Genomic DNA, 26,839 nt, shown 5'->3' with positions numbered 1-26,839 from the left:
GAGCAAGTAACATCCTCTTATTCAACTCTTTAAGAGTACCCTGGTTATTCTTAACCTTTCATTTTTTTTTCATATAAATTGTACAGTTAATTTATGTCAGTATTCATCTGAAAACTTTTCATATTTAGTCTATTGACTCATTGCCAACAGTCTATGATTCATGGCATTAAAGTGTTCTATACCTATCATGGATCACCTCTGCGTTCATTTTATGCTTCAGCAAAGTTTTATAATTTTCTATGGGCTGTTCTTGCCCCTAACTTGCTCAATATAAAACTGATTTGAAGCTTGTTGCTTACTGTAAATGGCATTTTCCAAATCCTAATGTTATTCTTTTGTTGCTTGTATAAAGTAATACAAATGAGCTTTGGACATTGATCTTAGGTCCAACAACTGTCCATCACATCCTGCTTATTATGTGCGGAACTGAATCACAGGGTCTTCCAGGTGCCCCATGTGGACTGCCATATCATTGACAAATGATGAGTTATATTTAATCTTTTCTAAAAGCAAAGCCTTTAATTTCTTTTTGTTGTTTTATTATGCTGGCAATATAATATTGACAGAATTGGTGCCTGGGGTCCCTGGGGCTCTTTCCTGCTTTTAAGGGGAATTCATTCACAGTTTATCCATTAAGAATGATGTTGTTGAGAGTTTTTGTAGGTATCCTCTGAGATTTCCTTGTATTCTAATCTACAAAAAAAAAAAAAAAAAGAAAGAAAGAAAGAAAGTATTGACTTTTACCAAGTGGAGATAACCATGTACTTTGGGGGAAGATTTTAATTTGTCAGTGCACTGAATTGAAATTATAGATTTCTCTAACATTAAGCAACTTTTTTATTCCTGAGACAAATTCAGTTTTCATGATATCTCATGAAAGCTTGTGGGTAATGTGCTAATATTTTATTTAAGATTTTTGCAGATATTCTTTGGCTGAAATAGATTTAAAAATTTCCTTTATCAGTCAGTTATTTCTTTTTTAAAATAGATTTTTTTTCTAGTCTTATAAAAATAAGTTAGGGAGTATATCTTCCCTTTTGGTTTTTTAAAAGAAGTTTTCACCATGTTGGAAAGACTTGATGTAATTTGCCTAGAAAGGCACTAGGGCTTCTTGCTTTTTCCTGTAGGGAGATATTAAAACTTCTGTTTCCTTATCTTTGGTAGTAATAGACTACTTAGTATTTGGTTTCTTTGGTCAGTGTCATTAATATATTTTTCAGGAATGTTGTAATTCATCCAAATTCTCAAATGTGATGTCAAGCATTTGATGATAGCATTCTCACTTTGAAGTTTTACAGGTGCTTCATCTTTGGAATAATGTTTATCTTAGTTTATTCTGTTATGTATTTTGTTACTTCACATTATCTTTATGACTTTCTGTTACTTTGGTCAGAATATACTGAAGATCATGCTAAGAAAGCACAAAATTCCAAAATCTTTGTGGCTTCACACAACGAGTATGACTGACACACACACAAAGTGTGAGTCAGCAGGGGACCTCAGGGCCATCACTGGGGATTCAGGATGAGAGGAGGTGGAGAAGAGTGCTATAGGGTTTTACTGCTGGCGATTAACATCTTACATATGAAGTGATGTCTTTTTCTCTGGGCCAGATTAAGTGTTCCCTTATCTTTTGTTGTATTAAAAACCCCTAGAAGAGTCATTTATTTTCATCTTAAATCTTCAGTTTGGTCAGGCATGGCCAGAGCAGCCGTTGTGTGCAGTGGCTTAAAGAAGCACAACTTTAGGCACAATTGACCATGGTCTGGGGGTCAGTGCTGGCCAGCAGCTGATTGTCAACTGGGACTGTTGGCTGAAACACCTGTAATGGCCCTTCCAAATGATTACGTGACTTCCTCAGAGTGTGGTAGCCGAGTTCCAACAGTGATCATCCTAAAAGAACAAGGGAGACATGCTTGACATTTTTATGATCCTGTCCCTGAAGCCAAAGTAAACTAATTACACCATGCTCTTTGTTGAGTATCTCCAGGTTCAATAGAAGGAAATACAGAACGGTACTTGGGGAGAAAAGGGCCAGCAGCATGCGGGATAGGAGGTGGTCACCCGTATGTGGAAAGTACATTTTGCTATATTACTTCATATAAGCCATTCCAAACGTCCACAGGATGATCAGTTAGCTTGTGCTGTGTAACAAACCACCCCGGAAGTTAACAGATTAGAATAACTACTCTTTTATTTATCTCAGGGTTTTTTGGGTGAGCTCTTATGTCTTACTGAAGATTGCCCAGCTGATTGGTGCTGTTCTAGCTCATATTTGTGTGGTCAGTTGGCAGGTTGGTTCATAGCTAGATCTCCTAAGATGGCTTTCATTTGCACGTGCAGCCAGTTGGCAGCTGTAAGGCATGGTACTTGGGTGGGATGACAGGTCACTGGACTGCATTCTTCCCTCATTTACCAGGCTAGCCAGAGTTTCTCTGCATGAAGCTCTGAGAATTCCAAAGGGCACCAAGCAAGAGGGCAAGCTCACCATCTCAAGTGTTGTCGAGCCTCTGGTGTGACACAGTGGTCATCAGGCTGGCCAAAGGAATCAAATGGCAGGGGCCAGCGTCAAAAGTTGGGGAGAATTACACAAGAGCATGGCCACAGGGAAGGGAACTGTCACAGCCAGTTTTGCTGACAAAGCCAGGCAGAGAGGTGAAACAGGGTGTCTAGCCACCCTAATTACTACGGCCGTGCACCTCCCCGGTCGCTGTGTATTTAGCGCATCCCTTGCTTAGGAAAATCCGCTTCCCAGAAGCCACCTACCCACTCAAGGCAGCAGGCCCAGTCAAGGGTCTCTGAGAGAGGGACACTCCTTTGTTTACGGGGAACAGTGAGCTGTCATTTCTTTATCAAGCCTGAGTGTGGCTTCTCTTGGTCTGGAGACCTGGGGACTGGAACACAGGTTATCCACCACCTCCCACAGAGGACCCCCCAGAAGACCCTCCCATTGTGTCGCGGGGAGAGTCACACGCCCTGGGCTCTGGCTTCCAGCAGCTCTGCACCCACTGGGCAGGCATTTGAGGTCCCCGGCCCTGAGACGGAGGGTTGCTCTTTCTCCAGACCTTGATCCATTTCCTGGACTAGGCTCCTGTCCTCTTATCTTCTGTGGCTTCTACCTCTTCCCTCTGGGAGGTTCTTCCTCGAGTATAACCCTCCTGACCACATCTGGGCTGAGTATGAGTGAGATTCCTTTTCTGCAGACGGAGCAGCTTTCTCAGCCACTCCCTGCCATGGCAAGGCAGATAGGGAACCCCAAGTTTTTTTCTAAATCTAGAAGAGCCATGGTTTGTGTGTTTTTGGAAACAGATTTCTCAGAATTCATTTGTTTTCTCACCTGTGGATTCTAGTGGCCACATAGCATCAAGGAGATGGTCAGGGTTCTCTTCATTCAGGATGAGCTTCTGCATTTGCTGCCTCTCTCTGCCCTCTCCTTCCCCTCCCTCCCTCCCTCTCTCTCTCTCTCTCTCTCTCTCTCTCTCTCTCTCTCTCTCCCCCATTCTGTTGTCTTGTGTGTATTTTAAGCCTATAAGAGAATACACTTTCCTAGCTTTCTTTCCCTGGGTTGTTCTGACCGGTTGGAAGAATTCGCTGTTCCATGCTCCTAGTTGGACCTTGGCTCTGAGTCACCCGCATCCTCACAGGTCTCAGCAAAGGGCCGTTGGAGTGTCAGACAGCACTCCAGGGGTGATGGGCATCTTTGATTGCATGGAGACTCTGTGACCCATGGTCCCTTCTCGGATCTGGGAGTAAACCAGCAATTGTTTCTCCAAAGGAGAGTCCTTAGAAGGCTTCGTGGAGCGCTGGTTTGGGTGGAGAAGCTGTAGTTTTCAGAAAGCCTGTGAAGACAAGCATGGCTGGTCACCCTAAGGACCAGGGCAGGAACCGAGAGGAAGTCTGTGGGAACTGTTGCTTCCTCACTGCCTGCCCCTGTGCTTCTGCACCCAGGGTCTGCAGGGCCCTGCTCTCCAGCATGTGGAACGTGGGAAGAAGAGGGGAACGTGGAGAAGACGGGTGAGGACGGGCAGAAGCCGTCCCCAGGGCACTGTGACGGCCGTGGCCCATTGGACTGTGGGGACTTGGGTCAGGGCTTTAGTGCTTCCCAAATCTGGTTCAAATTTCTCTTTAGTTCAACTCTATCCAAGAATTGTAGAAGGAATATGATTCTGGGAAATAGAATTCCCAGCAAAGCCAAACTGACCCCAGAGCCATTTAGCTCAGCTCTGAAGCCTGTCAGTTCCCTACCCAAGCCCCACACCCATGGGTAGGTATTGTTTCCATCATTTTAAAATTCATGTTATGTTTTTGATCAAAAAGTTATTTAGAATTGTGCTTTTTATGTCATGAATATGTGGTGAGCTTTAATCTGTGTCTTTGTAATAAGGTTCTAATTTAAACTACCCTGTGATTCCTGATTTTTGAAATTTTGTGCAGGCTACCTGATGTACGATTATATAAATGTTCTCTGTGCACTTGAAATAAATATTGTTCTCCCTGATGGTTGGGGGCGGAGTCTTGTGTTTTTCAACAAGGCAAGCTTGCTAATTGTGAGGTTCAAATCTTTTCTACCCTTTTGTTTGTTTTCATTTCTACTGTCTGCTCAGCTTATCGATGGCTAGAGGGAGGTGCTGGATCCTCTATACTCAGTGGATTAATTTACCCTTTCCTCTGAAATTAAAATTTTTGTTTTATATACTTTGAGGCTCTTTTACTAGTTTTATGAGTGCTTAAGTTATAATTGCTTATGTATTCAGGTTTGTTGTTGTTGTTGTTGAGACCAAAAGACCTGACAAAAACAATCAGAAGAAGAAAAGTTTATTTGGTTCACAGTTTCAGAGGCTCAGTCCCTGGATGGCTGATTCCATAGCTCCTGGCCAAGGTGAGGCAGGACATCATGGCAGAAGAGTATGGTGGAGGGAAGCAGCTCTGGACATGACCACCAGGAAGCAGAGAGAGAGAGAGAGAGAGAGAGAGAGAGAGAGAGAGAGAGAGAGAGAGACAGAGAGAGAGAGAGCGCTAGGCCTACCTGGGATAAGATACAAACCCCAAGGCACGCCCACCGGAGTGTTCCACCTCAACCAGCCACAGCCTACTTGCCCACAGCTACACCCAGTTAATCCTTGGAGTGGATTCATGCTCTGCTTAGGTTAAGGCTCTCATAGCTCAGCCATTACCTCTGACCTTTCTTGCTTTGTATCGCTTATGAGCCTTTAGAGTACACCTCAGGTCTACACCATAACAATATTCATTTTGTACTTCCTGGTAAAATGCAGTGCCACTGTATGCAGGAAGAATGAAAATGATTTCTTCTACTATGGACTTGTGAACATGTAAATCCCATGCATGTATCTGTATCAGACCTGTTTTATGGCTACACGCACAGGTCATCTTGCCCAGCCATCACTGTTGCTTGCAGTGTGCCTGTGATGTGCCAGACACCAGCAGCCACACACCCCTGAGTCTGTGTGCCACGGAGAGGCCACCCGAGGTCGGCTCCGTCTCCCCCAGGCACACAGTGGCAAGGAGTGGGCGTGGGCTTCTGCCCTTTGTCTGGCTGACTGTGAAGCACTTCCCTGAAGCCTGTTTCTTCATCAGGAAGCATTATTTTATGTAGACTGTCCTTTCCCCTTTCCTATCTAGATGAAAAATGGTGCTTTCAACAAAACCACCACCACCACCACAACCACAACAAGAAACCCGTGCAGACGGGAGGGAGGGAAATACAGATACACCATGGTTCTGTGGAAAAGCCTCCGAGGCAGCAGAATTGTCGCATAATAAATAAAAGCGATGGGTATTTAATAGGCCCAGCAATTAGAAGAAGCAGTACAAAATCACCAGAAAAGACATCGAAAATGAAAGGATAGAATGTTGGAAGAGAGTGATTGGAACCCATTATCGAGGCCGTGATGAACCGGTGCCCAGCCGCTCCTTTGTGAAAGGCACCTTGGTGCCTCTCACTCACTGTGCCTCGCGGGGTATTTTCTTTAACCTTTTTAAAGGTGTTTTAGTACATTTTAGGACTACTAAGGGCATTTCCATACATTTTATTTGTTTGCATTGTATGGAAATGTTTTTATTCCCACCAGGGGAGGGAGGGTTGGAAAATACAAAAATATTTCATTTGAATGGATGATGTTTTGGCTTGTTTTTTACGAGTGACTTTGTTTTATATTCTGAAGTTTGAAAACTGGACTGACTTGGGAGAACACAGCTGCAGGGTGCAGCTCCCTTCCCGTGCTCTGGGGCGGGTGGGGCAGGGAGAGTGTGGAACTATGTTTTGAGGGCCTGTCCTCATTGTGTGGACTTGGCCTTAACGTTCCTCGTGAGATCAGCAAGCCTGGAGTTTACAAGCGTTAATGAAGGTGCTTATGTTCTTGCTTGTTTGTTTGACACTGATAAAAAAGGTCCTGTTTTATAGAGAAGTCCATGCCAAACCGTGTTCATACCTGGCCATCCAAGACCTGTGTAGAAGGAATAAGTGGCGCTCTCCTCCTCAGAGAGTTCCTGTTGTTCCGTGGGCCCAGGTTTTCTAAAGGCAGGGTCACCATGAGCAGCTGTGTGTCCTAAAGCCCTGGCCGGGTGGCTCTCTGGCTTGCCCACCAGGCAGGCCTAATGCTGGAAGCTGGCCCTCCTCCTCTGCTGTGTGGAATGCACAGTGATGTCACACACCTTGTAGGTGGGGGTGCCCGGCTGCCTGGGATGGCGTTATGGCTTAGGGGCCATCCTCCTTAGAAATATATGGAAATGACCCTTGGAGACTGTGTTACCACAAGGATAATGCAATCGTTAACCCCAAATGCTCGCTGGCCATGTTGTTGTTGTTCTCAATTTAAAAGAAATTAAACTATTTGGCGGGTCTCTAAGGGATTTCAGGAGCCACCACTATGCCTCTGTAACTAATGGAGAAGTCAGACCAGACGACTTACTCCTCAGTGATCAAATTTTAGAAAATAAGAGAATAGGTACTCCAATATTTTAATCAAAAATAGCATCGGTCTTAGGCACTGCACGTAGCAAGGTGAGACATCGGGCTTTGCCGCTTGACAGACGGCTTTCCAAGAAAGGCTCCTTGGGACCACTCACTTGGTCCCACTTCCTGTGAGGACTGCCTCTCTGTCCGTCTGTCCTTCCTCCTGCAATTGCTAATTTCCACCTGGCAGTCGTCACTTTTGTCTCCGCTTCTTGGTCTCTCTGGCGATGTAAGAGCGGGCGGAGGCTACAGTTGTTTCTTCCCTGCTGGGTTCGTGGAAGAAGCCGCAGTCGTTAGAACAGTGGTTTTCTGGCCGCATCGTGGTTGGTTTCCCGTGCGCAGTGAGTTCACTGTGGAGGCTGCAGGTGAAACCGGTTTCCATGGATCCGTGTGTAGTGATCATGGTCTCAAAGTTGATGTCCTCCAGAGGCTGCCATCCCTCCCTGCAAGCTCACGGCATCTCTGAGAGCTGGGGAGCTCTCGCGCCGCGTGGATGTCTAATGCCCTTTGGAAATGGCCGTCAAAAGGGTCCGAGTAATAACTTAGGGACTTGATCATGGATGCCAACGGCCCTGGAGGCCCCGAGTGAGGGCGCCTCATTTGATCTCCTTGCTTTCTGCCAGTTCTGGAGAGAAACCCTTTTGGCCAGGTGAAGGCAGACGCCCTTGATTGGACTGCTGATTGCCACAGGACCAGAGGGCCCGTCACCTGCCACAGACCCTACGAGCCGTCCCTGGCTGGAGTCCTGGCGCTCTCCCTCGCCAGCCTCATAACCCACCGCAGCCCTTCATGTGCCTCAGTTTCCCCAACTGTAGAATGGTGCTCACACGAGGGCCCCCTTGTAGGGTTGTTGTAAGGGAGAAGGAAATTAATATAGTTATTTTATTTCTGAATTTCTTTCCCTCGTTCGGGTGCCTCTTTCCCAGGTGTCAGCTGATGCACACATAATTTGGGAGAGAAAAGGAAACAAAGTCAATGGAAAGGGGGCCAGGATTCTGGTTCTGTTCCCTCTCTGGGAACCTGGGCGGGGTTTTCTGGGGATCTGCACTTCTTCTGAGGACAGTGGCTTGGCACTTGGGTGGAGCCATCTCTAGTGTGAGGCTGGAGCTGCTGATGGGATGGAGGAGCCCTGTGCCCATCATTGCAGCTTAGGTATTTATTACCTGGCTGCTCCATACAAGGTCTTGCTAAGTTGCTGAGACTGACCTCAAGCATGCACTCCTCCTGCCTCAGCCTCCTAAATAGCAGGGATTATGGGTATGCTTGGCTTTTCAGCTGATGCCCCTGCGGGTGTTTGAGTAACTCCACCCACCCGGGTGAGGATTAAAGACCTGAGGCTGCATCCCATCCTCTCACCAATGCTGTAGACAGCAAGATTCCAGTTAACATTCCGCCAGTGCTAAGCCTCAGTCCCTGCTTGTGTGATCAGAGGAAACATGGTGCCTGACATGGGGCTGATGTTGCATGGAACCGAAATAATTGGTTTGCCCATGGGGGGAAGGGGCGACGGGGAGATAAAGAGAAAATGGGTATTGATGTACGAAAACGAATTTAGAAAAATGCATCATCAGTAAGAGGCTAAATAATAAATGCCTATTTTTCTTTTGCCATGGGAGCCCAGGAGAGAAGGGGGATATAGAATAGCAAACATGGCATATTCTTGTAAGCATTTTCTGGGCTCTTGCCTTCTATATTTAGGACTTTCTGACCCTTTTCTATTAACCTATAATCCCGTTAAAACACTAATTGCTATGCATTAAGGTAAAAGCTCATCATAATAAGGCCGTGTACTTACGGTCTCTGATCCAGGTGAGGAGGTTGGTGTCTTAGATCCTCCTGACACATTGTGCTCTTGCATTTTCTCATTTTCTTGTATTTTCTTTTATATAAAATCTATTTCCCCATCTCTCAGGGAAAAATGTAAAGATTAAAATCTAGATTCTTTGCCTAGTTTAAATAGACAATATTGTATGATCTATTCAGAAAAACTGGTTATTTAATATAGAATGAGTTTTCAATAGTTCAAACTGTTCTACTTTTGAAATAATTTTTTAAAATCCTTATTATGGTTTAGATGTTGTGTCCCCCAAAAGCTCACCTGTGAGACAATGTGCAAGAAGGTTTGGAGAGAAATGATTGGGTTATAGCCTAAACCTGATCAGTGGATTAGTCCCTGATGGGATTAACCGAGTGGTGACTGGAGGCAGGTGGGGTGTGGCTGGAGGAGGTGGCTCATTGAGGGCGTGGCTATGGGGTATATATTTTGTATCTGGAGAGTGAAGAGCTCTCTCTTTCTGTTTCCTGATCATCATGTGAGCTGTTTCTCCCTGCCACACTCTTCTAACATGGTGTCCGCCTCACCTAGAGCCCTGAGGAATGGAGCCTGCCTTCTGTAGACTAAGACCTCTAAAACCCTGAGCCCTCAAATAAACTCCTTCTCCTCTATAGTTGGCTGATTGGGCACTTTAGTCACAGAAGCAAAAAACTGACAAAAATGCAAATCAAAACTACTCTAAGATTTCATCTCGCTCCATTCAGAATGGCAGTAATCAAAAATACAGGCAATAATAAACGTTGGTGAGGATGTGGAGGAAAAGGTTCACACTGCTGGTGGGACTGCAAAATTGGTGCAACCACTGTGGAAAGCAGTATGTAGAGTCCTCAGAAAACTTGGAATGGAACCTATCCCACTTCTTGGTTTATACCCAAAGGACTTAAAATCAGCACTACAGTGACACAGCCACATCAATGTTTATAGTAGCTGAATTTACAATAGCTAAACTATAGAACCAACCTAGGTGTCCTTCAATAGATTAATGGATAAAGATAATATATTATATATATATATATATATATATATATATATATATATGAAACGGAATATTACTCAGCTTTAAAGAAGAATGAACATTATGGCATTTGCTGGTAAATGGGTGGGGTTGGAGAGTATCATGCTAAGCTACATAAGCCAATACCAAAAATCCAAAGGCCAAATGTTTTCTCTGATATTTGAATGCTAATTCACAATAAGGGAAGAGGCACTAAGAAGAATGGTTACCTTAGATTAGGTAGAGGGAAGTGAAATGAGATGAGGGGCGGGGTTATGGGGATAGGAAGGATGGTAGACTGAAACAGACATTATTACTGTATGTGTATATGACTGATGTGATTTTGCAACTTACACTCAGAAAAATTAGAAAATATACCCATCTATGTAAGATATATCAAAGTGTATATATGCATTCTACTGTCATATATAACTAATTAAAACAAATTTGACTAAAACACCAGTAGACTTTGACACTGATTAATGTTAGAACAATGTAACAAGATAAATTACAAGTTTCATGGGATCTCTCAGTTGTAACTTCTCATTTTTCTCCTCCTCAGGAAGTTGAAGACCACGTGGCCTTTTTAATAACAGTTCCAACGGCGCTGGCCATTTTCTTCGCGATATTCATCCTCGTCTGCATTGAGTCTGTGTTTAAGAAGCTGCTGCGTGTGTTCTCCTTGGTGATCTGGATGTGTCTCGTGGCCATGGGGTACTTGTTCATGTGCTTCGGAGGCACCGTCTCTCCCTGGGACCAGGTAAAGGAGTTAGAGTGCTTTTTTGTGTTTCTTCTTGCGCCTTACTCTGTATTCATCTTAGTTCTGCAAATGTGTCTCTAAACTCCAAAGAATAGACCTAGAACTGAGAACAAATTTTTAAAAAAATGTTGTATTATTCCTTTTAATTGACATCATGGTATATATTTATGGGGAGCAATGAGGTGTTTTGATGCATGTGTACTTTGTGGGTTGATTAAATCAAGCTAATTAACATATGGAGCACCTCATCTACTTATTTTTTTGTGTTTGAGAATATTTAAAATCTTCTCTTTTAGCAATTTTTAAATATACAACCTATCATCATTAGCTGTGGTTAGCATGCAGTGAAATACATCACTGAATCTTATTCCTCTGCTCCACATAAAAATGAATTAAGCCAGGCCCAGAGAAGAAAGTCTTTTGAAATAGCCATTTTTGAGGTGCCTGGTGGCCGAGAGCACTCAGTGTCCATTGTGACTGATCCATCCTGCTGTCAGCTGGGGAGCTGGACTGGTCTTGTATGGTCCCCTGTTTGACTAGCTGAGCTGCCGCTTGGCTGAGTCTTACTTTATGTCTTGAGCCCAACTTTGGTGACGTGGTTCTATTTCCTGAGTGCCCCATCTAGGTTTCCAAATCCCTTTGGGACTGGAGCCCTAACCCTACTCTGTCCTAAACCAACTGTCCAAGAACCCTGCCGTCCTTACAGACAGACTCTGTGACACTGCGTTCCTAGCAACATGATCCCACGCTGTGAAGAGGGCCGCTTCAAGTTCCTGTTGGGACCACCAGTCTGTTGTGGTCCTCGTGAGGCTCTCGGCTTAGAAAACGCCCCGTCGGGGTGGCGTCCTGCCTTCAGACTGTGGACTAACCATGGGTTTCCCGTGGGCTCCTGCTGGGTGGTGGTCCTCCCCACGTGGCCGTCTGCAGCTTGGTCACCTGGTGTGCTGTCCAGGGAGAGTCCAACGGAGCTACGGGTAGACAAGCTTTCAGCTCAGAGCTTGTAAGTGAAGCCACGGGTTTGCAGCCGTCCAGAGAGAGAGTGAACTGAGCAGCCCATGGGCTCTTCATGGGGTTGTGCAGACATCGGGCGCCACGGTGTCAGAGAGAAACAGAGTCCAGAAATGGGTGGAGGAGGAGCCAGTAGGAGGAGATGAGAACAAGGAGGAAGAATTGCCAAAGCCAAGGGAGGAGAGAGCTCAGGGGGAGGCGCAGGGCACAGGCTGTGCAAGAGGCAGAGTGTTCTCGGTGTTTCGGTCAGAACCCACCCAACTCAGCCCTGAGATGAGGTTCCTGGGGGCCTCTCAGTCGGTCGTCCTGTGACCCCTGCCAAGCCATCCCGGCCCTTGTGCCTCCATTTCTACCTCAGAGGGCAGGGCTGGGCTGAGTGGACTCAAGTTGGTCTGTTTGGCTCTAAATGCTGTGTCGTATCAGGAGCAGGGATTTGTGGGTGGCACCATCTGTCCTTCGCCACAGTCCCAACCAAGCCCAGCACCCCTGGCCAGCAGCTCCCGACCTCAGTGCCCACCTCTCTTCTTCACAACCCAAGGTCCTGGCTTTGCCTGGTCCTGCAGGGGCACCTTCACCCTGGTGCCAGGAATCCCACCCAGAACCCCTGAGAACCTGGGCTTGCTGTGTGCGCCCTGCCGCCTGGCCCAGTGCACCTTCTCACCAGCACTCGCCAGCTTCATGAGAAGCCCCGCTCTCTGGAAGCCCCGCTCTCTGGAGGCCAAGATTCCCTTCCTGGTTCCACATTTTCTTAGCTTCCTTTTCTGTATGAATTGCCAGTTTGTCATGTTCACTGACATGTCCACTTGGGATCTGGATTTAAATTACATTGAATTTCTGAATTTTGCCTTGAAAGATATATAAAGCCTAGGAATTAAAAAGGGATGATATAAAACACATCCAGAGATTTGCTGTCTTCTGTGAGAATCATTTTACCAAATGACAGGGCAAATCTCTCTAAGAAATGTGTTGACTTCCATATCCTTCAAAGACCTTTTTTCTTCTTTACAAAATCAGTAGAAGTTTTTCCTAGATTTATTCTTAGGCATGTGAAATTATTTTCTTGTTCTATAAATAAGAATTTTAAATTGCCTGTTCTGACTGGTTCATGTTGATGCACAAGAATACCATTTTTTCCCTTCTTCGTCTTGGGTTTTTTTTTTTTTTTTTTTTTTTTTGGTACCGCGAATTGAACACAGGGGCATTGAAACACTGAGACACATCCCCAGCCCATTTTACATTGCATCTTGAGGTAGGGCCTTATTAAGTTGCTAAGTTGCTGAGGCTAGCTTTGAACTCAATCCTCCTGCCTCAGCCTCCTATGCTATTACCATTTTTTTTAAGAGAGAGAGAGAGAGAGAGAGAGAGAGAGAGAGAGAGAGAGAGAGAGAGAATTTTTTAATATTTATTTTTTAGTTTTCAGTGGAGACAAAATCTTTATTTTTATGTGGTGCTGAGGATCGAACCCAGCGCCCCGCACATGCCAGGCGAGCGTGCTAACACTTGAGCCACATCCCCAGCCCAACCATTGGTTTTTAATATCAATCTATATTCAGTGATATTGGCGGACACTTGCCAGTTCTGCTGGTTTATCTAAGAGTCTCAGTTTATTTATACTAATAATATTGTCATCTGCAGAATGTCAGAATTTTTATCTCCCCTTCAAATCCGATGTCACTCCCCTTAGGCTGTGCAGCATTGTCTAGTTTGTTGGCTAGGGTCTGGCATAGGGAGGAGCAAGAGCAGAGTGACATCAGCTTCGTTTCCAACCCAAATGAAGCCTCCACAGTTCCTGAGTGGTAGAAGCTTGCCCCATGGTTTTAGTCATAATAATAGAGCTGGGTCAGAGCGCAGCCTTCCCACCTGGGTGGAAGGTTCTTCCACAGTCGCAGGTCCTTTTGGAGGTAGCCTTCCCTGACCTCCATATGGCGACCCATCATGCGCCATCCCTCACCCCCCTCAAGCTTTTCCGTAGTGCCTCAAGTCACACTGCTCAGCCCGACTTGTACGAGGTGGCCTGTGCTGAGGAACACAAGTGTCCTCGGGGCAGGGCTGTACTGTCCTTCCGCTTAGTCCTCTCCCGGGAGCCTGCTGCTCCTTTGATGTGTTCTTTAATGGGTGCTGTGTTTCAGCTCCTGGTTTGTTGTGCTCATGATTCGTGTCCATTTATTCCATTTTTACCTCTCTTTTGATTTTATAAGACATGTTTTCTTTTGCTTTGGTTCTGCCTGGGTTTGGGTGCTGTTCACCTGCTTTGAAACAATCTCTCATTCATGGCCATTTTGCCTCTGCTGCCTCAGGAGTGATTTCTCTCAGGGGCAGAGTTTGTTGGCCAGGCTCTTTGCTATTAGCCATTGTGTTGTTCCCTGGCAAATTTTGTTTCCAAGCTGATCTTGTGTTTTTTTTCTTTTTTAAATCTCTGTCCCTATGCGTGACCCCAACCATTGGGTTCTTTCTCTGGCTTCTGGGGCTCAGGAAGAACCAGCTCATAGGCAGCGGCTCAGCCTGGACACCTGTGCCAGTCTTGCGTTGGGTGGCCTCTGCCTGTGGCCTGGGCGCATTCCTGGAATCACAGCTGTGACTACCCGCTCTGCTCTCCCCCGCACGACCCTTGGGAAAGGCTGTGGCCGGCACAGTGGTCACAGCTCTTCCAGGCCCCTGTCCTGGCTGGAGGAAAATGTGCTTCACGTCGTGGGCCTTCTCGCTCCCTTGACAGAAAAGGGACGTGCCCAGCCCTGTTCCTCCACTGGAGGTTGGAATCCCGCCTCCTATTCCCAGCTTTCCCTGTGCCGCTCAGGGGAGTGGGGATCTGGGTTCAGGGAGGATGCCTTCTGCTGCCATGTTACTGGGAGCTGCCGTCTGGCTGGCTTTCGCATAGATGCCATGGACGTGGGCCCTCAGTGACCACTCGCCATCCAGCAGAGTTAGGTGGGTTATGAACTACTGTGAAGGCTCAGCTGAGCTTTGGTTTGCAGAATTTGGCTCCACAGACTGCTCACAGCCTGCAGGGCTGTGCTGTATCCTCCAGCCTTTGAAGGCCAGGCCGGCCGACATTTTTAGACTCTTGTCCCCTGGGGGCAGCACTGATGTCTCAAGGCCCTGAGCCTCCTCCATAGATCATATTGACACTTTCCCAGGGCCACAGGCCAGGGGGCAAAGACACCCCCAAGAGTTGGCACACTCCGAGGGCCTAGGTCACCTGTCAGCCGCAAGGCCAGGCCAGACCCCTCTGTGGGCGAGGTTTCAGGCTCACTGCATGAAGGCTACCTCACTGAGGGTAGCTCCCATCCTCCCAGCCTCCAGGAGAACACGGCCATGGGCAGCCAGCACGGGCCTGGCGCAGGGTTGTGCCGGGCCAGCTCCGAGCGCTTCCTTCCCATAGCCATGAGCAGAGCAGTGTCCACCCTGCGTTAGGGACGCAGAGACCTAGGCACAGGGGTGAAGTCTCCAGCCCATTTCAAGCTGATGAGGCACGTTGAATCCCAGGCTCTGACTCCAGAGGTCAGTTCCACTCAAGAGACCAGTGTTTCTCAGCCAGAGTGACTGTCAACAGGTGGGCAGAAACCAGGAGTGTCACAAATAAATACCCTACAAAGCACATGGCAACCCACGCCACAAAGAGTGATCCAGCGCCACCTGTTAGGAGAACCGAGTCAGAGCACTGCCCCTCAGTGCAGTGTGAAATCACCCTCCGTCCAGCCACAGAGCGGTGCCAGGACGAGAAGCAAGAGTGGAGTCACAGTTTCCATCAGGCAAAAGGACAGATTTTGCAGTGTGTGACCCTGAGAGGGTGCAGGCAGGTGTCAGGGTCAGGCTGGGAGTCGGTCAGCAACACGGCTTGATAGTAACTGGGGAAAAGAGGAAAATGGAGGGGAGAAGGAAAGACCTCAAAAGAGGCCATCAGAGGCCTCGGCTGCCTGTGGACTTCCCAGCACTTACTGTAGTTCAGTACCTGCCAACTCCATCTTGAAAGTCCCTTTGCCTGTGCCCCGGGGACTCCACCCTGCTGACATTTGCTCCCTGTGGCTGCCTCCTGAAAGGGAAGGATTTCACAGGAGCGTCTTGTGCAGTCAGAGCAGCACGGCTCGCTGCTGGGTTCTTGACCCAGCGGCTCAGTGGCAGGGTCTGTGTTTGACACAGACGTCTTTCCCGCCTGCCTTTGGGCTGCTCTGCCAACGCCTTCTGCTCAGGCTCCCACTTCCCCGCTGAGAAAGTGGACAGGAGGCTCGGCGCTGAGGCTGGAGTTGCATTTCATCTTTGGTTTAAACGCACTTGAACCATTTTGAAGTCAAATCGGCCGAGGAGCATATGAGACATCTTCTCTGTCTGATCTCAGCGGGATGGTGCTTGTGTTTAAGAGCCCAGCAACGGTGTGTACGGATTCTTTTCTCCTTCTGTCCAATACACTCCGCAGCACAGCAGCCATTCCTGTCTGAGCCTCTAGCAGGGACATGGAGGGGATGACTGTGTCCCGAGAGTCAGTTCCACCAGAAGTGGCTTCATCAAGAAGGATGAATGGCATGGAGAAAGAATCTGCTCCTCTGTGTCACTGAGGTGGCTAACAGTTGACCAGAGGGGCAGGAGGCATGGAGCTAGAGAACGTACCTGTGCACGCCACTTGTTCCCAAGAGCAGCCTTAGATCCTGGGTGGTCTGTTTCAGTTTCCTGGGCTGCTGTCACATGGTACCATCTGATTGTGTCCCACAGCTTAGAACAGCAGAAATGTCTGTCTCCCAGCTCTGGGGTCACAAGTGTGACATCAGGTATGGGAGGAGGTGTCCCCGGGTGAGGGGCAGCGCCTTCCCTGCTGGGTCCAGCCTAAGGCTTGATGCTCCGTGGCTTGAAGATGGGCCACTCCCGTCTCTGCCTCTGCCTTCCCTTGGTGACCTGTGTGTCCCTCTCTCTTCTCCCCTCCTTATAAGAATATCAGTCAGGTTGGATCAGGGCCACACTAATGTCCTCGGTTCACATGATTGATGTAAAGACCCTGTCTCCAGACGGGTTCTGAGTGGAGTTGCATCCACTTGTCCTGGGGCTTAGGCCTGGAGCATGTCTGGGTGGAGCAGATTTCATTTCACCAGAGGACGAGCTGTCCCAAGTGTGCCCCTCGAGGGTGGCCAGTGCTTCTGTCGTGGGTCACCTTGTGCTCATTTCCCCTGCTTGTCTGGTAATGCACTTGACATTCATGTTCCTTATACTCCAAATCACCGTGGAAGGAAACGTGTGCAGGGATCTGTGGAGGGTCTTTCAGACCAGTGTCCATCAGGACTTAGATACATGTCCTGGCCACCCGCATTGCTGTGGAAATTTACCAGGGCTTTCTCAGTGGGCTTGGTGTGCTCATGGATGTGGGTTGACCTCTGCCCATTCCTGTGAGGAAAGTGCTTCTGCTCGGCTCCTCTGTTAAAGACATTGGGTGCATCCTTCTTGCCTGATCCTTGGAAGAAAAACCTTCAATTCTAAGCTTTTAAGTGATACTTAGCAAATTTCTAAGAAGAAGGAAGCTGTTTCATCTCAGCTGACGATTGCTGACTCAGGACCCTCCTTCTGAGATGATTTTCTGAGATAGGAAGGGCATGTTGGTCAAGGGCTGAAGCTTGTCTTCATTCGGGAGAGGCCAGGCAGAAAGGTCACCTGCAGAGAGAGGAGCCGAGTCCTATTTGCATCGACTCTGGTTTTCTGAATTTCCCTTTTTTGAAGAGCCGTTCAGCAGAGCCAAGAGCATCCATCCCTGCCAGCCCCACTCCAGCCCCACTCCTCCTCCAGTGGAGGCCCTGCCGAGGTCACCGTGCCGGTGGCTAAGTCACCACCACCGATCCCGAGACTGACATTCGGCTCCAGGAAGAAGAGACTCTCTTTGTCCTGTGGCTTGAAAGGAAGTCAGACATTCAGTGTGAGCGTGTGTTTATTTTTTTACAAAAATAGGACATCGGTGCACAAACATCTTCCTTCTTATTGAAAATGGGTGAGAATGAATGAAAACCAAGGCCCCCGGGAGCCTTTGAAGTGGAGCAGTCCTGCTGGCTTGCCCTTCCTCTGGTGTGGCTCTTGGAATGTGTTAAAGAATGTACTTTCCACAGGAAGAGCCCAGGAGCACGGGGTGAAGGGGGAAAGGCCACCTAGAGACTTGCCCAGGGCCCCCCACACCCTCTGTGTGCTGCTGCTCAGCAGGGCAGCTTCTCAGGGGCGATTCGGACGTGGTGTGAGGAGGTGCACGTCTGAGAAAACCTACAAAGTGGTCAAAGACATTTCAGTTTGCAAGGAAGATGAGGCTCTTTGTTTTTTTGGTGGCGAAGCACATGCTGAGGAGACCTGTGACTCCTAGGGAAGTCCAGCGGGTGGCCCAGCTGGCAGTGCAGTTATTTTGAGATCCCACACATTTCTGGCTGCGGAGAGTGGAGGTGGCGAGTCTGATTCCTCCCCACTGTTGGGTCCTAACCAGACGCGGTGGAAATTGTCCTGGCCATGCAGACAGCTCAGCGTTCGCCAGGACCTCACCTGGGCTTCCTGGACCTGGTTTTGCTTCAGTGGAGAATTCTGTTGGGGTTTCTGGAGTAATCTGCTCCCTCTTCATTTCCTTCTGGCCTTTTCTTAACAGAAGAAGGCTTTGGTACTGAAGATGGGCTTCTGAGTCAAGCTGTTATTGAGTAATTAGACTTGCTTTGCAATTCTTACCTCTGTGCTTTTGTACTCCCAAACCCAAACTTCACGTCTAATATGCACTTTAAAAGAAACTTGGTACCAGTGATTGAACCCAGAGGGGCTTTGAGCCACATCCCCAGCCCCTTTTATTTTTTGAGATAGGATCTCACCAAGTTGCTTAGGGCCTCACTAAGTTGCTGGGGCTGGTCTTGAACTTGGGATACTTGGGATCTTCCTGAGCCTCCTGAGCCTCTGGAATTGCAGGCGTGTGCCACCGTGCCTGGCCAAGATGCATTTTAAAGACCGTGTGGCCTTGGAGGCACTTTGTTGTACTGTTCTCTTCAGCACAGTACTGCCCACAGAGTGAACACACTGCGAAGAATTGAGGAAATAACTGAAGGTGGCTGCTTGCTGCTCTTCCACAAGGACAGAGAAGACCTTCCCTGGCCCTCCCTAGGTCAAATGCCAGTTGTTTGACACATGTAACTTCTTTATCCGCACAAACCCATGGAGTGCTATTATTATTTTCATTTTACTGATGAGAATACCTAAGCCCAGAAAAGTGAAGCAATTCCCACAAAGTCACACAGCTAGGAAGAGAAGCAAAATTTGAACTTGGCATTGTGGCACCATCTTGTTTTATCTCTGCGTGCCCTTTGTCATGCACGACCCTGGGGCTTCTCCTCCTGTCATGCCTAGGCAGACAGCAGAGTACCGTGTGATGTGGAAGGGACATAGTTGGCATCTGGACTGTTCTTGCAGAACCACTGTTGGTTCAGAAGAGCTTCGTTGGGAGGGGGCTGTTTCTTCAGATATGCCCAAAGCTGTCAGCATTCTGAGTCACCAGCTGTGCTCTCACTGGGAGTGGGGGGGCAGGTCCACTCTGCAAACCAATCAATCAGGGGAGACGGGACTTATTTGACTGAAGGAGCCACAATACCTGTGTATGTGTTAGTAGAGGAGGGTGTATTATTGTTTGGGAATCAATTATTACTTTAATACAGAAACTGAAATTTCATGTTATTATAAATGGATTCTTACAAACAGATTCCTTAAAATGTCACCTCTTTATGCTAATTTTGCATCCGGGTCTGCTTTTGTAACCCTATGCCTTCTCTGGGCCCTGCCCTTACCTGTGGGAAAACCCACCAGACATAAGGGACGTGGGGGGCATTCACTCCCCAGGGGCCAGCCAAGTGCAGTGCGTAGGTCCCCAGCCTATCCGTGCAGGGCCTGCTTGGGTGCTGTCTGGCCTCCCGGGGGCCTGCACAGTTCTGTGTGGGCAGCACTTGGGCAGCTAGCAGAGCCTTCCAGAAAAGGCAACGTGAGGGCCAACCAAGGAGTCTTGACCAAAGTCTGGAATTTGCAGTGTTTTCCCCCAAACACTGAAATTTTACAAGGGATTAAAAAAAATGTTTCCTGGCTTCAGCATCTTGTGCCCCTTGTGTTCACCAAATGACTTCCAAAGGCCTGACCACCACAGAATTCCAGCCACCCTGTGCCGAATAGTGAACGCTGCTGTCCTGTGAAACATGCACGGGGCCCAGGCACCTAGCACACCACACTCGTCCCCAGGCTGGGGCTGCGTGGATGGGCCCAGGCCCGTGGGCAGGGGAGCTGCCGGAAGGAAGGGGAGTGAATTCTAGACTCCCCGCTAGAGCAGCAAGTTCTCAGGAAAAAAATAAATCCAGAGTTTAAATTCTTTCCTATTAAGAGTTGCTAAGCAACACCTCACTTAGCTTCTCCGGTTTTCTGTATTTTAAATTTCCTTTTCTCAGCAGCCACTAACATCATCCTCACCTAAGTCACACAGGAAGGAGCAGGGGACGTGCCTCAAATCCGGTAAAGACGCTCACACAGAGGAGACGTCGCAGCAGGCGGTGGACCCAGGGTGAATCAACACCGGGGCAGCTCGAGTGCCATTCTGGGTGGCCCAGGAGCCTCGCTCCACTGCGTGGGCAGCACTTCCACAGTGCGTTTCTCAGCTGAGCTGCAGGGTTCTCATCTGTAGACTGGCCCCAGGTCCTCACAGAGGCGTAGGTTTAATTAATTAACTCACCCTGTTTGTCTTTTCAACTGTAATCCGCCTGTGGGCTGCAGCTTGCCATCTCTTTGCTCCTGATCCCCAAATCCTCGACCTCCAGCTCAAAGACAGCTCCACAGACCCAGAGGGACAGGCAGGTGTGTTCTGGGGCCTGGGAAGTGGGGGGAGAAGATGAGGTGCCGAGGGCACGTTCCTCATCAGGAAAGCCCATTTAGTACGTTCAGACTGTTCTGGCCAATTATCCTCTACCCTCTCTGCCTGTAAAGTCTCGAGCCCGAACTAGGGGTTGCATCCAGAATGAAGTCTTTCCTGAGGTTACCGGAGAACACAGGCTTCCCATCTTGACTCTTTTGTGGTCTTTGCCCCGGTGCATTTGGTGCGCTACGGCAACGCATCACAGATGGAGTGATTTCTAAATAACAGACTTGTTTTGCACAGTTCTGGGGGATGGAAAGTCCAAGATCTAGCTGCTGCGGCTTCTGTGTCTGGTGAGCCCTGAGGTCTTTTTCCAGTGTGACGCTTCTCAGTGTCTCCCCACGCAGGTGGATGAGCAAAAGGAAGAGAAGGCTTGTGCTCACAGTACAGAGAGGTGGGAGGCCCGGGACGCTCCCTGAAGCCTTGAAAATATTGGGTCCCATTTGTGAATGGGGTCCTCAGGCAGCTAGCCGAGCCTTCCAGAAAAGGCAACGTGGGGGCCAACCAAAGTCTGGAATTTGCAGTGTTTTTCCCGAAAAAATTGAAATTTTACAGGGGATAAAAAATGTTCCCTGGCTTCAGCATCTTGAGCCCCTTGTGTTCACCCAAATGACTTCCAATGGAGGGGACACAGTCATACATACAATAGCAGCCTTGGGGTGAAATTTGTCCTGTTTCTAGATCTTTCCTGTACCACCATGAGCATGGGAACACTGGCATGTCTCTGCTCTGGAACATGCCCAATCCCCACACGCCCCGGAGCTGCCACCCTGGCTGCAGCACTTGTGTTGTACTTGGATGTCATGGTGCCTCTTGATTTCCCTACACGTGGGGACAATGATGGGGACTCATCAGAGTTTGGGAGAGAAGAGCTTCACTGAGCAGCGAACTCGATTAGGGCCCAAGGTGACAGGCCACTTTGTGGTATCTGTAGATCAGGACTGTAGTCGTGTCCCAGAGTTCACAGGACAATGTGCCACAAAGTGGGTGGCTCAGAACCACTGGAACTGCCTCTTGATTCTGCGCTCGCTGTCTGAGACCAGAGGCCACGCGCCCTGTCCCTCTGTAATGGGGACTCCTTCCCCAGCCCGTGTCTACCGTTCTTGCTGTGCATCTGGCTTTAGTGTCCATTTTCCTATAGGGACACAGTCTTGTTGGAATAGAGGCCCACCCCCTGCCAGGAGGGCTTCATCTTAACTAATGATGTCTGCAATGACCCTATTTCAAAATAAGGCCACGTGCTCAGGTAAAGAAGGTCAGGGCCTCAGTGCACATTTGGGGGATGGGGGCACAGTTTAACCTGCCACAAGTACCGAGCAAGGGTCTGATGTGATATAAATTGTGGAAATCTTATTTTCTAAGGCCCTGCAGACATAAATCTAACACCTAGACCCTGTCTGTGCCCAAGACCTGCTACCTATGATAGGGGCACAAGTGCCAGGTGCACCTGTGGAGCCCTGTTCAGAGCTCTTAAGCATTTCAAAAAGGTGCCAGCAGAACCTTAGAGCTAAGGCAGGCCCTTCCAAGTCTGGACTTGTGGAGGGCACAGTGCTACCCCAGGGAGAGGGCACTGGAAGTGCTGAAGGGTTTCTAGTGGAAGCTGTCACCTGTAAACTGCTGGTGGCAACTCTGGAGACCTGAGGATCACTGATTGTCCTTGTCTTGTGACTTTGCTTCAGGGAAGAAATTGCTTCCCTGACACCTAGCATCTGAGGGCAGGGGCAGGCTCCAAACCAGGGCGATTCGTGAAAAAAGGAGGTAGGGAATGAGGTGGTTGTTTTTAAGTGGGTGCTTGTCTCTGCTGGAGGAGAAAAAACAAAAATTAAAAAAAAATCCATTTTGAGCTAAGGGTGGAGTCTTTTGCCAGATAAATGTCTCGGCTGTACTGCACTTGATTTATGATTGTTTTTGTCTGCTCTCTATAAATTCAGCTTTGTTTTAAAGAGAAGCTTTTGTTCCTGAGGGCCCATTAATAAATTCCATTCTAGGAACAGGTGCAAATTACATTAAATTTAATTGTTTTGTGGTAAGTTGGTTTTAGCAATTTTATTGTCCAATTAATTCAAAGCTGAGATGAATAAGCATTCTTCAGAAACCAGGGGCATGAAAACGCCCTTCTCAAGTAGGAATGGGGCTGCATGTCCACACCCAAGCACGATGCAGGGTGGAGACCCAGCTGGCGGGCCACTCTGCATACAAGAGACAGCACTTGAAGACAGGAAAAGAATCCTAAAGGAATCAACCTTGAGGAGAAGAGAACAGAAGAACTCTAAGGTGGCCCCGACTTCCTGCCCTGGGAGTCACTAGGCTGCTGCCCAGGGCAGGGGTAGAGGACCCAGATTCTGGCCATGTCATGGAGTTGGGTGAATGGAGGTCTGAGCCTGGAAGGGCAAAGGTGCTGGAATTATCAGGACAAAATACCAGGGAGCTGAGAAGAGGATCTGCAGAAACCACAGGGGCTTCTTCTCAGCATAACACCGATTGGCCCAGGATGAGAGGAAAGTGCCAGTATCAGAGAAAAGACCCCGGGAAGGTGCATGTGGAGTGATTCCTGGTGCTCACACCTGAGCCTGAGAGAAGCTACGGTGAGGAAGAGGGACGTGTTCTAAGGAGGAGGGAGCCAGGGCATCAGGAGGATCTATAGGTTTCAGACTCCTTCCCTGCATGAGAGAGATTCCAAATACATACTGAGGAATGCACCATCCTACTCAGACTTTGGCACCTTGGTTTCAGTAACTGATGGGACAATAAGAAAGATCAGTAAATACATACAGAACATTTGGAAAGTCCACGTGGAGGATTTGCAGGATGTTCACCTCATAGTCTTTTTAGTGGACAGGAAGCAGTTGCCAAGACAGACCCCATTCTGGACCATGAAAGTTTCATGAAGTTACTGAAGGCTGTTACCGTACAAAGTGTGCTTTTGGGCCACAATGGACTTAAATTAGAAGTCAATAACTTAAAGTAATAAGGAAAAATCAATAAATAATTGGAAACTTAGCAACTAACTTCTAAATAACCCATGAGTTCAAGAAAAAAATTACAAGAGAAATTAGAAAGTGTATTGAACTCAATTAAATGGAAGCATGTATAACAGTTTGTGAGATTTCCTAAAGCTGTGCTGCTTAGGTGGAAATTTATAATATTCAATGTTTATACTAAAAAGAAGGAAGGCTTCAAAGAGGCACAACCACAAGAATGGGATCCTAAGTAAAATAAGTCATACTCCACACATGTATAACATGTCGAATGCACTCTACAGTCATGTATATCTAAAAAGAACAAATAAAAAATGTAAATAAATTTTAAAAGCAAAAACTTAATCTTCCATCTGAATAAGTCAGATAAAGAGGTGAGAATTATCAGAGGAAAGAGAATTAGAAGAAGCAGAAAACAATGAAATTCTAAACAAGAAGACAATAGAAATAATCAATGAAACCAAAACTGATTCTTTGAGAAGATCAGTAAAAATTCATAAAACTCTAGCCACACTTATCAGAAATAAAGAGAGAAGTTAAATTATCAGCATTAGGAATTTGAGAGTTATCATTACAGATCCTACAGACCCCAAAGAATGATAAGGGAAGACTGAGAACAACTTTATCCAATGAATTCCACAATGTAGACAGAATGAATAAATGTCTTGAAAAACAAAATAGCAAAGTTCATCCAAGAAAAAAATAGATAACCTGAATAGGCCTATGAATGAAAAATAATTTGAATAAGTAGTTAACTATCTTCACATAAAAAAAGCGTTGGGCCCAAATGACTTCCCTGGTCTGTAATAACAAATAATAATAATCCCAATACTTCAGAAATTCCACACAGTAGAGAGGAAATATTTCTCAGCTCATATTGTGGGGCCTTCATTAATCTGGTGCCAAAACCAAAGACATTCCTAAGAAAGGAAATTATAAATGAGTATTTTTTATGAACACAGACACAAAGATTCCAAACAAAATTTTAATTTGAATGTAGTAAATTTGATTTAATCCAGCAACACATTCACACGTATATACACATACGCTTACATCAATATGTTTTTTTAAAATATTCATATACAGGATAATTTATGTGTGCATGCAATTGATATAAAGGAAATTTATAAAGGATAAGATATATAAAGATAAATATGGAAGATAATGCAGCATAAGCAAATGGAACCTTTGTCAAGAATGCAAAATTGATTTGATATTTACAAAGTCCATTTGTGATTTACCAATTGAGGGATCATGTCAGGAGGTACAGTAAGTCATCATTTTGGCAGATGAAGAGGCATTTGGTAAGATTCAATACCTGTCCACGAGCACATCTCCAGCAACCTGAAATAGAAAGGAATTACTTCAAACTGCAATTGAGAATAAAATAAGGATGGTCCCTCTGTCCTCTGCCCTTCAGCACTGAATCTGGTGACTAGAGAAAAAAGCAAAAAACGACTCGCCTCAAGGACATTCAGATTAGAAATCAAGAAGTCAGTGTGTCTGCCTGTCAGTGGGTGACTGTGGTGTAGTCACAAACTACGAGTGGCTACTGAGCACTCCAAGTGTGGTGTTTAAAATGGGATGTGCCCCAAGTAGTAACACTGACTTTGAAGATGACATATGAAAAGACAGAATCTAAACTAATTTTATTAATAGTTTGTTAGGGGGTACTAGGGATTTAATCCAGGGTCAGTTTACCACTGAGCCATATCCCCAGCCCTTTTTATTTTTTTGTTATGAGACAGGGTCTCCCTAAGTTGCATGTGGCCTTGCAAAATTGTTGAGGCTGGCCTTCATCTTGTGATCCTCCGATCTCAGCCTCTGGAGCTACTGGGATTACACTCAGTGTGCTACTGCACCTGGCTTCATTAATGATTTTTGACTCTTCACATAATGAAATGATTAAATTTGCCATCTTTTGGCTTATCATTTTGCTTATTTTTAATATAGCTGCTAGAAAGTTTAAAATCATACATGTGGTACACATAACATTATATTTGTATTGGACTGTATTGGTCTGTGCTGAGAATCCTGTAAAAATAATATCAACGTGGCTAGTAAATACATTTAGTGAGGTTTCAGTTTACAAGGTTGAGAGACTGAGTAAATGATTTTCTTACAGACCAGACATCCAGTAAGAAATGAACTTAATATAGCATCAAAATATGAGATATCTAGGAGTGAATTTGAATAGATACGTACAGCTCCTCTACACTGGAAGTTGTTCTACATGGTTGAGAAAAACTTATGGACCAAACAACTGGAGAGATTGAAGATATGAAGGACTGGAGAGAGATTCTTCTGCCGGACCCAGAGACTCAGCGCACTGAGACTCTGCTTCTCTCCATATCTGCCACCCAGATGCTCAGTGGCATCCCACCAAAGCTCCAAGCCTCTCTTTTTGAAACCCAAGACCTTTTAGATTTCAGAGTTTATTATAAACCTATTATAATGGAGATGGTATGGCATCGGTGCAAAGACAGGCATCGAGGCAGTGGGGTACCCTAGACAGTCCAGAAATAGCCCCACACATCGTGGTCTATTTTTGACAATGTTTCAAGCCAACTCAATGGGGAAAGTATATGCTTTTGAAAAATAGCTACTGAAAAAAATGGGTTAGCCTTGTGCGAAAATTAAACTTCTACCCGTGCCTCATACCATATATAAACATCAACATTAGATGGATCATAGACTTCATGTTCAACCTGAAACTATTAAACCTCTAGGAGAAAACATGAGGGAGGCTCTTATCCCTTGGGTTAGGAAGCTATTTCTTAAATAGAACACATTTAAAAATATGAACTACCAAAAAACTCTCATAAATAGGATTTTATTAAAATCATTTCGATTTGAAATAGAAAATGCAAGCTGCAGGCAGGGAAAAATACTTAAAAAGCATACCTGGCAAAGAACTTGTGCTAAGCAGAGAGAGCAGACTAACAACTTAAGGAAAAGAAGACAGCACGACCCAAAGCTAGCCCGACCTTCCAGGAAGGCTTCACCAGGGAAGGCAGATGGATGGCAGGTATTCACAGGAAGCAGGGTCCGCACTTGAGAAGTGCAGATTCAGACGCAGTTGGGTACCACCACATGCCACCAGATTTCCTAAAGACGAAAACTGATGGCACAAAATGTTGACAAGGACAGAGAGTGCAAGGCCCAGTGGGCACAAGGACACTTGCAGGAGTGACGGCTATCCCTCATCGCCATGGTGGGAGTTTTGCAGGTACTTGGGTGAGTCAGAACTCTTCCAGTGGTACACTTCACCTGGTGTTGGTACTGCCCAGTGTGTCAGGTGCACCTCAGTAAGGGGGTGGGAATGGTGGGGGAGGCCTCGTAGCACACCCACGAGAATCCTCACATCCTCCAGTTGAATGAACACTGGGTACATCGATGCTAGAATTTTCACTC

The 26,839-nt window shown here is 46.8% G+C and overlaps 1 protein-coding gene across 2 annotated transcripts in view; it reads left to right on the top strand.

The window, feature by feature from the left end:
- Adcy2 (adenylate cyclase 2) overlaps window positions 1–26,839 on the top strand; it is a 377,335-nt gene that overhangs the window by 9,003 nt on the left and 341,493 nt on the right. For both annotated transcript variants that reach the window (XR_013424510.1, XM_040273154.2), the window contains exon 2: window positions 10,364–10,561. Coding sequence is in view for 1 of the 2 variants with exons in the window: in XM_040273154.2 (XP_040129088.2) it covers window positions 10,364–10,561 (198 nt within the window). In the remaining variant the exon portion in view is untranslated. The remainder of the gene's footprint in view (window positions 1–10,363; window positions 10,562–26,839) is intronic.

Source organism: Ictidomys tridecemlineatus, chromosome 1, assembly GCF_052094955.1.
Source record: "Ictidomys tridecemlineatus isolate mIctTri1 chromosome 1, mIctTri1.hap1, whole genome shotgun sequence".
In the NCBI taxonomy this organism is placed as follows: Eukaryota; Metazoa; Chordata; class Mammalia; order Rodentia; family Sciuridae; genus Ictidomys; species Ictidomys tridecemlineatus.
The sequence above is the reverse complement of the archived record's forward strand: the minus strand, read 5'-3'. Positions and strand labels throughout refer to the sequence as shown.